This window comes from Perca flavescens, chromosome 21 (genome assembly GCF_004354835.1).
Source record: "Perca flavescens isolate YP-PL-M2 chromosome 21, PFLA_1.0, whole genome shotgun sequence".
In the NCBI taxonomy this organism is placed as follows: Eukaryota; Metazoa; Chordata; class Actinopteri; order Perciformes; family Percidae; genus Perca; species Perca flavescens.
Window position 1 is genome coordinate 10,526,770 of NC_041351.1, and position 14,246 is coordinate 10,541,015.

Below are 14,246 nucleotides of genomic sequence, written 5' to 3' on the forward strand. Positions count from 1 at the left end.
GAAACAAAGCAGGAAGGTGATGTTTTGAGGATGAACTAAAGACCTGTATCCTACATTTCCAGAAGGGATTCCCAACTTTGTCTAATACCTGGGATTTGAGTACAAGATGTGCTCTCCATAACCTATGAGGCTGTGCTGCTTTGTTCAGAAGGGCGAACAACTAGAGCAGACTCCAATGGAGCCGTGGTGTGTTGGGTATCCCTGTGAGCCTCCGTGTGATGAATTATATAAAGCCTGCTCATGCTGCGGAGAGCCCCTGGGCTGTGTTGATGTGCAACAAGGAGGCCCTGTGGATTGAGAGAGCGCTCATACTCACTTCTGGAAGATCTTGGCTCTTTTGTCGCTTGAGAAGTTCTCCAGCTGCAGAGACTCCTGGGTGAGGAAGGCTACAGCCAGGTGAAAGTAGTTGTTCCACAGCTGACCCACATAAAGACAGACACAGAGTGTGATGTTAAAAGAATAAAAGTGTATTTAACTTGCATTTAAAAAGCAGTTTTACAACAACACCATTCAGCACCACCGCACACTATGTTTCATTAAATCAAAAAGTTTAGATGCGATGGGTGTACTTGTCCCAGTGGTTGGGGATTTAGGACACTGGTCTCCAGAGCGCACTCTCAATCAGACAATGACAGCAGCTAAAAGGAGTGCTACTTTAGCCACCTTTTTTCAATGCAAATAGTCCATTCATGCATAAGAAATAAGTGTCCTCAGTGGCACACTTCCTTATGGGAATATCCAGGAACCAAAATACATGACGATGGCTGTAAAAGAGAATACTGTATGTGATTCTATCTAGATATATTATCTTTACACCATTGAGCTGTAGTTTAAAGTAAAGAAAACCCAACACTTTATTCATACACATAAAGTACATAATGAGAGCTATAAGTCACACTAAAACAATGTTAAAAAAATCTAAATCCAAGGCTTTAAAAGCTCAGCAGTTTAGTTGGTGAGAGAATTTACTTAATTCAATTGGTCAGACATTTTAAAAACAAGCAGAAAATGTTGCTTTATTCTAGGGGGAGCTGATAAAATATTCACATAGACATCAAATTGCCAGCCATTACACAGTAATTGATGTTCCCACTCCACAATTTTTATGTCTACTGAATTCTGTGATGTTTTTTTTTCTCTCTCCTCTATTCAGAAGGTCCAATAATGCTGCATCTGGAACATTAAAAACCGCCTCTGTGTGACACTGCAGTAAAATAACGACTTAAAAAAGGCCATCCAAAACTTTTCCAAAGCTGCTGTTAATAGTACTTACAACGACATAAACAAAATCGTCTTCAGAAGGGGGGGTAGGTGGGGAGGGGTTTGGCTCTTACCTGTAGCTCAAAGTTGGTTTGATCCAGAAATTTCTTGTTCAACACTGCTGCATACTGATTAATGGCCCGCAGGAACACTCTGGAAAGATAAGAGGAAAGTGTTTGGATCTAGTCTTCTTACTAACGAAACAAGTTTTCTTTCGACATTTATAATACGGATATTGCACATTCTATCGTGTCTATTTGCTTAAAGGTCACTTTCAGACAACTCTGTGCATTCCCTACTGAAACCACTGCTTGTTGATCAACTAGCCCCCAGATATTCATATTCACACCCCATGCAAACATCAATGTACACAACACCTAAACTCATAACAAAATGTCATGTAACAACCTGCAGGAAATGCACACATATGTGCCATGTTTAGAAAATGCTAAAAGCAATATACAATGACCTCCATATTCTTGTATATAGTATATGCACTCAAATGTCCACATTTATTATAGTTACAAAAGCGATAAAGCAGATGATAAACTTAAAGTCCACTATACTGACAATAATGTGTTTAATGACAAAAATGATATTAAAAAAGTTCAATTTTATTATTGCATTCATGCATTCTGTCTTTCACTAAGTTTTGTTTTGTTCATGTATAATTCCTTAGCACCGTGGAAGACTATGCCCTGAACAAAAATACATAGAGAAACAGAAATGTTTTATGGCTAGAGGTAGGCAACAAAAACTACTTGGTTAAGTTCGGGGAAAGATTATGATTTTGAATGAGAACCCTGATATTTGATGGCAAAAGCTGAGCACATTGCACACTAATCTATGGCACTGAATAAATGGCGCTACTTCCTGCACTGGGCCTAAACATTGGCACTGGATTTACATTGTATACTTCAGAATCAGCCAAAATTAACTTATTAATAGGTAGACTGAACAGTAGTTTTAAAGAGAATGTTTGTCCTTGTGAAAAATATAGCGCTGAGAGAACAGAGGTGAAACGCAGGTTCAATCTTTCTCTTTGGTAGACTGAGGTACAGAAGGGGCTCGAGGCACTCCCGAAGAAGATGTGATGAGTAGATCTTAATGAGAATGCTGTCTGATGGGTTAATCCACTCTGATGTTGCAGAATTAAATGTTAATAACTTAAGTGGCATGAAGCTTTTACGGGGGAATTATGATTGCTACTTACAGAGTCAGAGGCCCATCCGCTATTTAACTTCATTCCCTGGCGGAACCAGCCATACAACATTGTGTGTACTAATCTCTAGGAATTATCCAGAGGGGGGAAAAAGCCTTATCATGAGTGCAGAAGAAAAAATGTCGTCTAGCACAGCACATTCAATAACCTGGCTTACTTTATTAAAGGAACCCTCCAGGTTCTTGTGGTTTCTCAGTCTTAGTTCCTACTTCAGTTGGTGTGAGCATTTTCCACACAACTGCTTATCAATATGGCAACAAATAATTTCCAGAGGGAGCTTGTAAAGGTACATCAGAATGTGTGATGAAAAAAAATGGCAAGAAGAATTGTTATGTCACTAAGGTGGATTGCATCAGGGTTTCATGAGAGGACAATAAAGCGGCAATAAGATATAGCGCTCATGTAACTAACACTGGTAGGTGAGCAGACATCTGCTGCACAGCCAGTTCCAAGAGAGCCATCCTCCCTTTGTCATGACCCAAGGTAAACCCTTATTTCAACTGGGCCTCAAAATGCTCACACATCATCTTGGAGTCTCTAAAGGCCCAGACACACCGACCAGACGGCCGACATTCGGCAGAAAATGCAGTTGGACTGATCAGTCTCCCCGAGTTGGTCAAAAAAGTGCCTCGGAACACACCAACGTGACGAGACGTGATACGTCTCCATAACAGCAGGCAAATCTGTATAGTCGCCCTAAAATGAAAACCGGCAGCTGATTGGACGAACGCGTCACGTGGCCATGCAATTGCTGAAGCGTTCTTCATTTCAGATCGATAAAGGTCAGTTTAAAAGATTTTCGGATTCAGATTTTGAGAGACTCTAGTCACGCTCATTCCGCTCCCCGCTTCTGGGTTAGCACTCTACCAATCAGATCGACTGCCGGCAGTGCCCGCCCCGCCGATTACACATGTCAAATCGGCCAAAATGAAGGCTGACGGCCCCTCGGACGGACAAGGGCACGGAACACACCGAACAGACTCGAGTCACTAACCTCTACAGACTGTCCGACGGCCAATTATCGGCTTAGTGTGTCTCGGGCTTTACTTTAGGTTTCAGCTGCGAGGCAACACGAGCCCCTATCACCTGAGCTCACTAGACGGTTTACATTTCATTGGCACAGAGGCAGGGCTGGGGTTTCCCTCGCCGCCTCGTCTAACTGACCTTGAACATGAATAACCATCACTATTGAGACAGTAAACTTTTAGGCCTTTATTTTTATAGGACAACTGAAGACATGAAAGGGGAGAAAGAGGGGGAATGACATACAGCCTCTGCGTCAAGGAGTAAACCTCTATTTATGGACGCACGCTCAACCAGGTGAGCTACGCCCGGATCTGTGGTTTTTTAAGCTATTTGCTGACTAAATGCTATCTCGGGCCGATGGGTAATACATATTAAGAGTCACCTTAATCATTAGGTGGATATGTTAACTGTCATTGAACACTTTTGGATAAGCCATTAGATGTCCATTTCTCTTGCTCTCTGGCCTCAGAGTAGGAGGACCCCCCATCTCCTAAGCACTCAGACAGCCCATTACCACCATCCTGTCTGCACGAGCACAGGCTCCCCCCTCTGCACACCTCGCTCAATTTTCTGCAGCTGTGAACATGTCAATATAGTTGATACGCTCAACACTGGACTAATGTTTAAATGTGTTTCCATCCGCTAAGTAAAAAAGGGGGAATTTGTTGCTTGTTTTGAATAATAAAACGACAAGTGACTATGGAAAAAGAACAGCAGTCACTGAGCTAAGTTACATTGGCCAGAGATTGCATTAATACTGGTGGAAATTCTCATTCTTAAGAATGGTTTAATTTTGCTTAAATGTTATGCTTTAATTGGGGGAATGGTGTTGTACAGCATTCCACCTATTGTTATCCTGTTCTTTATTTTTTAATTTTATTAACTTTATTCCATACGTTTTTTGGCTCTGCATAACTTCTGCATACTTTCAGCTATTTAAACCTTTCAACTTTTAAAATGTTCATCTCTTTCAGCTAATGATGGGACTTCTTCAACTTTTTTTCTACTATTTATACTTTTTAAAATTGTAAGCTTTTTAACACTTTTTTTTTACATTGAAGTCAATGAGAGCATGCTTCAAATCCTCTTCTGCTTCAAAATGTATCTCCTCCTACATTCTTTTACCTACAGACGTGATTCAAACTTTAAATTGTTCACAAAATATTCAGGTATTCGGGGTGTGCTCAGTGTTTTGATATATTTTACAGTTTTTGTGAAAAAGCCTTTTAAGTTTAGTGATCTTTTCAGGATTTTTCTGCGTTTTTAATGATTGTGTATGGGGCTGCTTAGAGTGATGACGTCATCATCTAGAGTGTGAAGCTTCGAAAAGATTATCTTCGTTCCTTCTCTAGAAATTGCTCGTACACCCACAATTTTTACATGTCATACACAATTTATACATCAAAACGTAGGTATTTTCGTGTAGTGTCAGAAAATATGCTCAGTTAAGCGATATGTCTTATACTTTGGGCTCCGCAAGCTTCCAAATGATGAGAGTAACACATTTTCCTCCATCCGCTGCAATGATAAATTTTCCAGTGAACAGCAGAACTACTTTTTTAAATCGCTGATATGCCCACATTTTTAGGTTTATCCATATAAATTTTATACCGATACGTTCACAAAGGCCGTGTCTCTAACGGTGCAGTCACTGTTTTGATAGCATGTACTGTTGTGGATTTATTAAGGCTTGTTTGAAGGGTTCTCTCACACTGTCTGTCACTCATTAGGTGTGGGGATTAATGATCAAAGGGAGGCTTTATAAGAACTCATGGAACAGTGCATATCTCTTCTGACTATAGCACAGTGGTTATGGTGCATGGCTGTGGTGTGGACGTCCTGGGTTTGAATCCTGCTGTGGCACATTAATCACTGTGTGTTTGGCTACGATGTCAATTGACTTTTTCAACCACTCTCACTTCTTCAACTTATTCTTATGGATTTAAGCTATTCGTCCAGTTCAGCTTTAGCAATTCAGCTATTCATGTTTTATTTTGCAAACACACACACACACACACAAAGACACACACATAGAGACACACACGCACACAGTCTCTTTCTTTCCCTCTCTCTCTCTCTTTCTTTCCCTCTGCCTCACTCAATCCCTTTCTCTCTCTCTCCCTCTCTCTTTCATTCTCTTTTTCTCTTTGTCTCTCCCTCTCTTCGATGCCTTAATACGAATCAGACTATTTTTTTTTCAACATCCTTGTCATGATTGCATTTCATTTTTCGTTTTCAATGCAAAGTTGTTCAGCCCCTTTCTTTTCAGGCAATATATTTCACATCTCATCTCAGCTAGATTGATGCTTTTTAGTTCTATTCAGTGTATATGTCTGATACAGTATTTATTCTTTCAACCTTTTCTAGTCAATTTATTTGAACTTCCACTTTTGACAGTATTACAGTTTAGCTTCCAGCTTTTCTAGAAATGTATTTCAGCTCTTACCTTTTTAAGGTAATGCAGTTTATCTTCCTTCTCTGATAATTTTCCAGATTATTCAGCAGTGCGGTGCAATGCATTTGGGCTTTAAGATTTTTCATACAATTTGTTTCATATTTCTGCATATGTGAGTCATTATCAGTTAGAACATATACTCAGACCTCACAATGTTCTACATATTTTGTCATTTTTCAACTTTTAAAGCCAATAGTTCAGTTTAGCGTCAACTTTTAACTTTTTAATGAAATTCATAACGATTTCCACTTTTTCAACTATTCTCACTACTTCAACTTCTTCTCACGGATTTAAGCTATTCATCCAGTTTAGCTTTAGCAATTCAGCTGTTCAGCATTCCCACGCATTTTCTGCAGGAAATGCATTTTCTAGTTATGCTTGAGTCTGCAGATGTTATGAAGGCTAGTTTCAGAGTGTGGTTTTTATTTCTGATAATAATTGGTATTTTAGGTATTGATTTTACAATCAAATTATTACCAAAATTACCATAATTGGTATTAATGATGTTGTGTTAGTTAACAGCAACTGTCTGCTACTATTTAAGTTTTTACCGTGCCAACCTGTGCATCACTGGCTGCCTCTGCTAAGAGACCACAGATAACATCTGTTTTCAGCTTCTGTATATTTGGTTAAAAAATATATATTATGCATCGACCTGTTAGATACACAATAAAATGAAATAAAGAAATACAATTCATATGATTTCAAAAATCACCAATACAAAAATCCATGTGAAAATAAGTTTGTAAGGTTTAAGTTTGTTGGTATTTTCCTGTGAAAAATCAATGAAAAATCAAAAAGATTGGACCTCATCTATAAGATGTATCTAAAGGGACAACAAAAGGCACAACTACTGACCTACAAAACCTAAATCATCAGAGATGGTAATGAAACTAATCAGTAATCGTAGGCTAAGGCCATAGTTTTCACTGAACTTTAGCCTAATTCAACATTAACAGAGGCTAGTTTATAGGTGAAGGGTGAAATTGGTTCAACTGAATTCATTTATAATCAATCACAAATAGCTCTACAATCCTACAGACATTACCAAGGTAGCACACAGTAAGGAAAAGAGTGAGATCAATACTCTTCACAGCTTCTGGCTTAACATGACTCAACAGGCAAAAATGCTGCTGTAATCAACCATTTCTGCTTGATCTGTCTTTCCAGTAGCACTTCTTTACGGTTCCACTACAATTGGTTAATGATGGTGGCAGATGATACCTTCTGTACGCTATACGTGACTGATCTGCAGTATCTCTACGCTTCAGTGACATGTATCCATAAACATGTTTTATGAGTGCCTCTCCCTCATGTTGCCGTTCACACGATAATGTAAACTCCATTACCTAAAAGCATATTTGAAGCCAGCAGTCTGCCTGAGCTCAGACATATAATGGGCTTTAATGAACAGACAGGACAGTTCCTCTGTGAGCACATCCTGCCATTAATTAAAGTGAAAAACTTAATGAGGCGGGTGAAAATAGAATATACTCACACTCACAGTGGGCTCTGACTAAGACACTCCAAAAAGGCCATTTCAAACAGGATAACAGGATAAAAGCATTCAGAGATACTTTCTTGAACTTTGGAATATATTTTTTTTCATGTGAGCTAAAACTTTAAAATTGTGGTCCTTAATAAATGTGATATTCTAACAAAAGCTCTACTCTGTCTGTATTTGACTTAGTCCAAGATGAATTATTCATAAAAAGATGTAATTACTGTACAATCTAGAATTAATTGCCATATTGATTTCAGGGAAAATTCTTTGTACAGACACAGCGAAACAAGTAAGAATCGGGTCTGCATAGAGAATAATAACTGTGTGTTAGACGGTCTGTGGTGCCGCTGCTCTTTTAAGCTTGCATTATTAACAAAGCCAAATGCCAGGGGGAAGATGCTTGGCTGCCTTGCAACATCTGTGATGGCTGGTCATTATGCTGCAAAAGGAAAATAAGATGCAGAGGGAGAGACAATCACAAACCAGTTCTTTATAACTCAATTACAACTACAAGCAAAATGCTAATGACTGGCAAATTTTAGCTGCTACTGTAAATGTAATCAAAGACTTATCCGACGGATTTTCGCCTTCAGTTAAGACATCAACCATTTCTGGGGACACACTAGTAATGTGTAATTCCTTAAATCAGCCTGCACTCTTACAGCTTTCGTTTTTTTTCATCTAAAGTTCAGCAGGGAAATCAAGTTGGCTCTAATCATCTCCAGAAATCACAGGCTTCCCTATTTTCTGCTTAAGTAGTCAAAAATGTAAGTTGGAGATCCTTTAACTTTTTAATTAGGCAGTGCAAGAGCAGTACAACACCTCCTAAATATTAAAGTAATTCTGATACAGTATACATATGGCATCATTGTGATAAATATGCTCCATCAAACTGTCAGTGTCAGAAAAATCCCCCCATTACCACTGATTGATAGGTGCGCTGTATTTCAGCACAAAAAAACACAAACTTCCTGCCTGCAGCTGTGGTACACAGACTTGAGCTCTGTCAGATAATGTGCACCACAGACACCTTGCATATATGCTAATGAAACGTTATCAGCAGATCATACTTGCTAATTGAGTTCAGAGAGCATCCCCGATAATGATCACAATCTATTTTGCATACTGCTGCTATAATAGCTGGCGTATCTGCCTGTGCTCAAAGATAAGGCGAAACCTTCATTATCAGACCAATTTATTAAATTAAGTATCTTTCTTTCACCTGATCTAATATTAGATCGATTTATCTGTCAACATATATTAAACCCAATTATATCAGACTCTTGATAAAGTGTATCATGGCATTGCAGATACTGTAAACAAGGCTGTAAGACTTTATACTGAGCAATCCAACACAGTGAAGCTCTTATGACTCAAAAATATCACTGGGTGAGACAGTGCTGCTCTCAGCAGTTGCTTACTGAGAGAAAAGAACTCACCTCCTCACTCCACTTTAGCATGTAACCCACTTTTAGCAATAAGGAGCTCTTAAATCTAGCTAGGGTGATGGTGCCAAAATAAAATCGTTACCAGATAAAAAATGGGTCTTATAACTTAAAGCGGGAAAACCTTTAATTAATACATCTGGAGTGGTGAATGGTGGTTTGTGCAAAAACCTATCTTCAAACTGTATTAACTTGAATTGTTTAAACTACTGATACTTATTACTAATTATTTCAAGCACGGTATTACACAAATACTATTAGGTACATGAAGTCAATCAAAATTAACTTAATCTCTCTCTATAGTTACGGACCCAGAAGGCACTCAGAAGATGTTGCATTTTTGTGTAGAAAAACATTACTCTAGATGTGTGTGTGTTTGTGAGTTGGGACACATACAATGTGTATGTGAGACTGTATAAAATGACAGTGGAAAAGCTGTGATTTCAAAGGCCAGTAAGGGCCTCTTCTGTCATGTGAAAGCTATGAAAAAAGCCATAATCACTTTGACCTGGCAGCACCAGGCAGCGTGATGCCAGTCAGAGCTGAAGAGCGCTAGCTTCTGCCAGCCTATAAATACAGAGATGTGAGATGTAACAATGACAACAAAAGGCTGCTTTTTTATCCAGGCTGTGAAGAGGTGAACAGATTACTAATGAGGCAACACATTCCCACAACTCCAAGTGAGCAGGAAAACTTGATGCACTGGAGTTAGAGGGTTAGTGAAGTTCATGTTGAGCAAACGGATAAGATAATGAAGCATTTTCAAAGTTATCAGATGAATCATGAAGCAATTACAACAGAATGTAACAGTCTAAACCTTTATTATTTTGTCTTTTTTCACTATTTCTTTTAATACAAACGATGTGCCTGTAGAAACTAGAGAGTGAAGAATAAAAGCATTCAGACTTTTTTGCACAAAAGGCATTTAGAGAAACATTTTCACACTGACAATCTTTTGAGAAAAAACATAGGGCCATGTTTCATAAAGTGAAACTGTTAATTTGAAGCTAGTTCATTGGAAGATACATGTTTAGTATCTGGTTAAACGGGAAGACTAAGAGGGAGATTGGCGGAATGGGTGGGAATTTATGTGCACTGTTTAAAAGCAAGAAAAATGTCAAACCTGCTACCCTTGGACATCCCCGATACAGCCTGTAATGCTTTTTGAGGTTTGATCAATAAATATGTATTTGAAAAAAAAAGAAACTGTTAATTTGGATCAGTCATATAGTAAGTTTTTATGTTACCTTGTACAATTTCACATGAAATTAAACACGTCAGAAATGCAATCATGAAATCGTTTGGTTTGACGCACTGTTGGTCTAAAGACAGAAGTAATTAGGTTGTCAAAGTGAAAGGAGCATTCAGCGCATGTTACAGTAAACATGTCAGTTAACGTTATGTACAGAGAGGAAAGACAGAAATGAGCTATAGCATATTCACTGGGTGTCCAATGAAGTGTAAGTGATCCTTATATACACGACAGAAAAAAGGTAATTTCACTGCCGGCACAAAAAAATATTTAAAGTCAGGATCATCTACAAAACAGAAGTGAAAAAAGTAAAGAACTGTAGAAATTTGAGGTACTTAATTTCCATGGTATGCTCTTTTATACTTCTACTTCAAAACTGTCATTTGTCATCTACTGTATTGTTACTGTACTAGCTACTTTACACGCAAAATATATCTTATAAATTAAACTCCTAAAAGCACCTTTGTATGTTAAGTAAATAAGCACAATGGTAATACTACTTTTACTTAAGTTAAAAATCTGAATGCTACCACTCAGGGCTCCAATGTGGTAGGTCCAGTTGACGTATAGTTTCCCTACACAGTAAAAGCCACCCTGCTGCTTCTTGATAATGACTTTGATAAAACCATGTTGAAAGAAATCACACTGGATGTTATCGCTCCTCAGGGGGCATTATCTAAAGGCCAGCTGACAGGATACGATCACAGCCACTCAAGTGCACTGCCCTCCTTGGGCAAAGCATATTACTTGCCCGGGCAAAGTCATCTAGATACACACACACAGTGACAGAGATGAAAACTCCAAGTAGTACACTCTGAATAGTCTGTGAAGGTGATGTGTTTGGCATTTACACCAAAGCTCTTTAGGTGTGTATGGGGATGGAGGATTAGCATAAGGCTTACAACCTACACTGGCATGTTGGTAAACAAATACCCATACATACAGCAGCAGCTTGTGATGCGGTGCAGTATGCAGCACTATGTCACAAACCATGTTTCATGACTCTCCCACGGTTCCTCTGTAAAGCTGTGTTTTAATCTCATTATTGTAGAATTACCACTCAAGCCACACGCAAGCAAGAGCGAGTAGACAACTGTCACCACATTAACGAAGCAGCGTAGTAGGAAAGCCATGTAAAGGTCAGGCTGTTTTTACTTTGCTGCTCACAATGCCAAAAAGCTGAGGCTTGAGAAGCCCTGGCGGTGTGACTTGAAATGTGCACAGATCATTTGGGAGGCTGTTTTTATCATCTATGAAGCTACATATAATATGTCCTCTTTAATTTGTTACTAGAAGTTCATAATAAAAGCTTCCACAAATATACACTCCGTTACCAGTTTATGTCTAAACCAAGCTAACACTAATACAGTCTAATACAGCAGTCCTGCAAATCCTACCTTAGCTAGATGCACCTAATAAATGGACAACTGAGTATATGTGACTCTACTAACTAAGACTTATTTTTAGGTGATGCCTCATTGAAGTAACCTAATGGAGCTTTTTTCAAGAATCTTGCAATTATTTAAGACCCACAGGACCATGCAACTTATCTAAAGTAACCACAAGTAGAGTTGTGACGTTTTTAACTAGCGTTCTTTCAACAGCACACCCCTTAAGAGGAAATAATCATATCAGATACCCTTAAAGCAACACTATGTAACTTTTAGCTGCAGCAGCTGTAGTTCCAATGAGACAACCTGTAGGGGCACCGTCCCCCTACAGGTTGTCTCATTGGAACTACAACTTGCGTCGGGTAGCGCGAGTTGTAGTTCCAACGAGACAACCTGTAGGGCTAAAAGTTACATAGTGTTGCTTTAAGCACAGTTTTTTTTTTATCTTGGTGGGTGGTGGGTTGAACGGGGGTAAACAGGATCACAACATCATTGGCAGTCTTTTCACTCTCTGCCAGTCCTCCTTCACTCCTGCCTTCCAGAGCTGCCCTCCAGGTCCTGGATAAGTCATGGAGAGAACTCCAAACGGCAGCCATCCAGCTTGAGAAACCCTCTGCTAATGAGTCTGTGAGGGACTGATGGCATGGGTTATCGAGTTAAAGAGCTGCTTCTTCAGCTCGTCTGGGCTTTTATCTTTTCATCTCCTACGCTCTGAGAAATCCCCATTCATCTCTCAATCTACCATTCTTACACATAATTAACAGCTCTGCAAGAAACTTTGGCGTCATTTGGGGAAATTAACTGATTTCGAGAGGGTCATCTGATGTTAACTCAAATCTAATACATTAAGGGTTTGATCCTAGTAAGCCTGTACGGCACGATAAATATGTGTTATGTATTCTTTTGGATATTGATCAAAGATTAAAATAATACAATCACTGCAAGAAAACAGCTGTTTGGTTTATCTCTGTATTTTCTTTGCATAACACAGTGGATTATAACTTTTGAAACTTGATTTTTAACCTCTAAAATATGTATTCACTTAGGAATGATTATTAGGCACTATTTTAGTTGAGCTGTTGATATTGATCTTTTGTTGTTAGAGTAATTTGAGCAGGTAAAGCGTTTAGACTGGGAGAATTAAAGACTCAACACTTTATCAATTTGTTAAACATATCACTAATTACAATTGATCATCATCAACATCATTTTTACTCAATCTGTTAATTAAGTCTTATGATTGCTGCAACAGTAACAGCTGTTCAAAAGCTTCACCTTATGACTGGAAGAATTTTATTTTGCCAATGAACACTGTTCAGATTGATGATGATGATGATGATGATGATGATGACGACAGCACTTAGTATGCAGTGATTCAGCACATCTCGGAATATAAGGTTGAAGAGCACTGAGCTCTTGAAAAGTTTACTGTGCAAATCTGTCAGGGAGCACATTTAGCTGACTGTAAAAAGCAGCATATACAGAGGTTTACTCTTCGACGCAGCGGCTGGGGGTTCGAATTCGCCCTGTGACCCTTTGCTGCATGTCATTCCCTCTCTCCCCCCTTTCATGTCTTCAGCTGTGCTATATAAATAAAGGCCTAAAATAATAAAAAAGGGGCACACCTCTAAAAAAGCAAGTATAATTCACATTGAGTGTCATATCATCATCATCAACTTTTATTCCAGACTCAAGGTCCATTCAAAAGACACAGACATGACATACAACTTACCTTAAAAACAAACAGAAACATATACAAAGAAATAAAAGCCAGAAGAAACAACAATACTACATTTCTATAAAAGACACTTATACCAGTGTTTCCATAGTGATGATTGGTAATTGGTCATATGTGCTTTCCTGAAGCTTTTGCAATATTGCGATACACACATAAGCTTCATTCATGTCTGTGTAATGGGAATATTGGCAATTTTGTGTGTTATGACATTCGCGAGAAAGCTTGTTCCCTGCCAGTTTGGAGAACAAGTGTGATAGCAAGCTGTCACTATTGAGCCATGGTCAGTTGGTATGGGGGTAAATGGCATTCACTGGCTAACCAGCCTGATGCTGCTGTCCCTGAGGCAATTAGAGCCCATAAATCAGTTTACAACCTAGAGGAAGTAAGAGGTGATGGGTGGAGAAGGTGTGGGAGAAAACAACTTCTGGTGCTGCTGATGCCCATCTCATTAGTCGTGCTATAATGTATGGACTTGAAAGAACCGTCTGCTGGTGGATGGCTATCTGTGTGCTAAATGTGGCATTGTGGATTGCCCAGAAACAGGATACTGAGGAAGGACTGAGGGATATTCAAATGACTATGTTGCTGATAGTGTTGAACCTACAGAGAAATATCACCCAACTGTTCTGTTACCCTAAGCTATTATAGCTTTATAACATCTTTTAGCTAATTGTTCTGGATTTATGGTACATCTACTGCATGGTTTAGTCTTATTCATCCTTTTTCCAGCAGCAGCAGGCAGCTGTTTTCAGCAAACAAGCTCTGATAAACCCACAGTAAACTACCTACTAATGGGGTGGACAACTAGCTGGTGATTACAGTCCAACATCTGAAGCTAGAGCCAACTATTTTTCTCAGGAGTTGGTGGGGACCAAAACAAGGCTAAAAGGAGAATAAATATTTGACTTCAATTTCAATTGAATTCTAATGTTGCTCCATGTCTACTGGAAGTG

General features: G+C 38.9%; 1 protein-coding gene across 2 annotated transcripts in view; it reads right to left on the minus strand.

The window, feature by feature from the left end:
* The window catches only part of dock1 (dedicator of cytokinesis 1), a 194,072-nt gene that overhangs the window by 47,407 nt on the left and 132,419 nt on the right, over positions 1-14,246 (minus strand). For both annotated transcript variants that reach the window (XM_028567274.1, XM_028567273.1), the window contains exons 30-31: positions 1,335-1,413; positions 317-417 (exon numbers count right to left, since the gene is read on the minus strand). In XM_028567274.1, the coding sequence (XP_028423075.1) occupies positions 317-417; positions 1,335-1,413 (180 nt within the window). The remainder of the gene's footprint in view (positions 1-316; positions 418-1,334; positions 1,414-14,246) is intronic.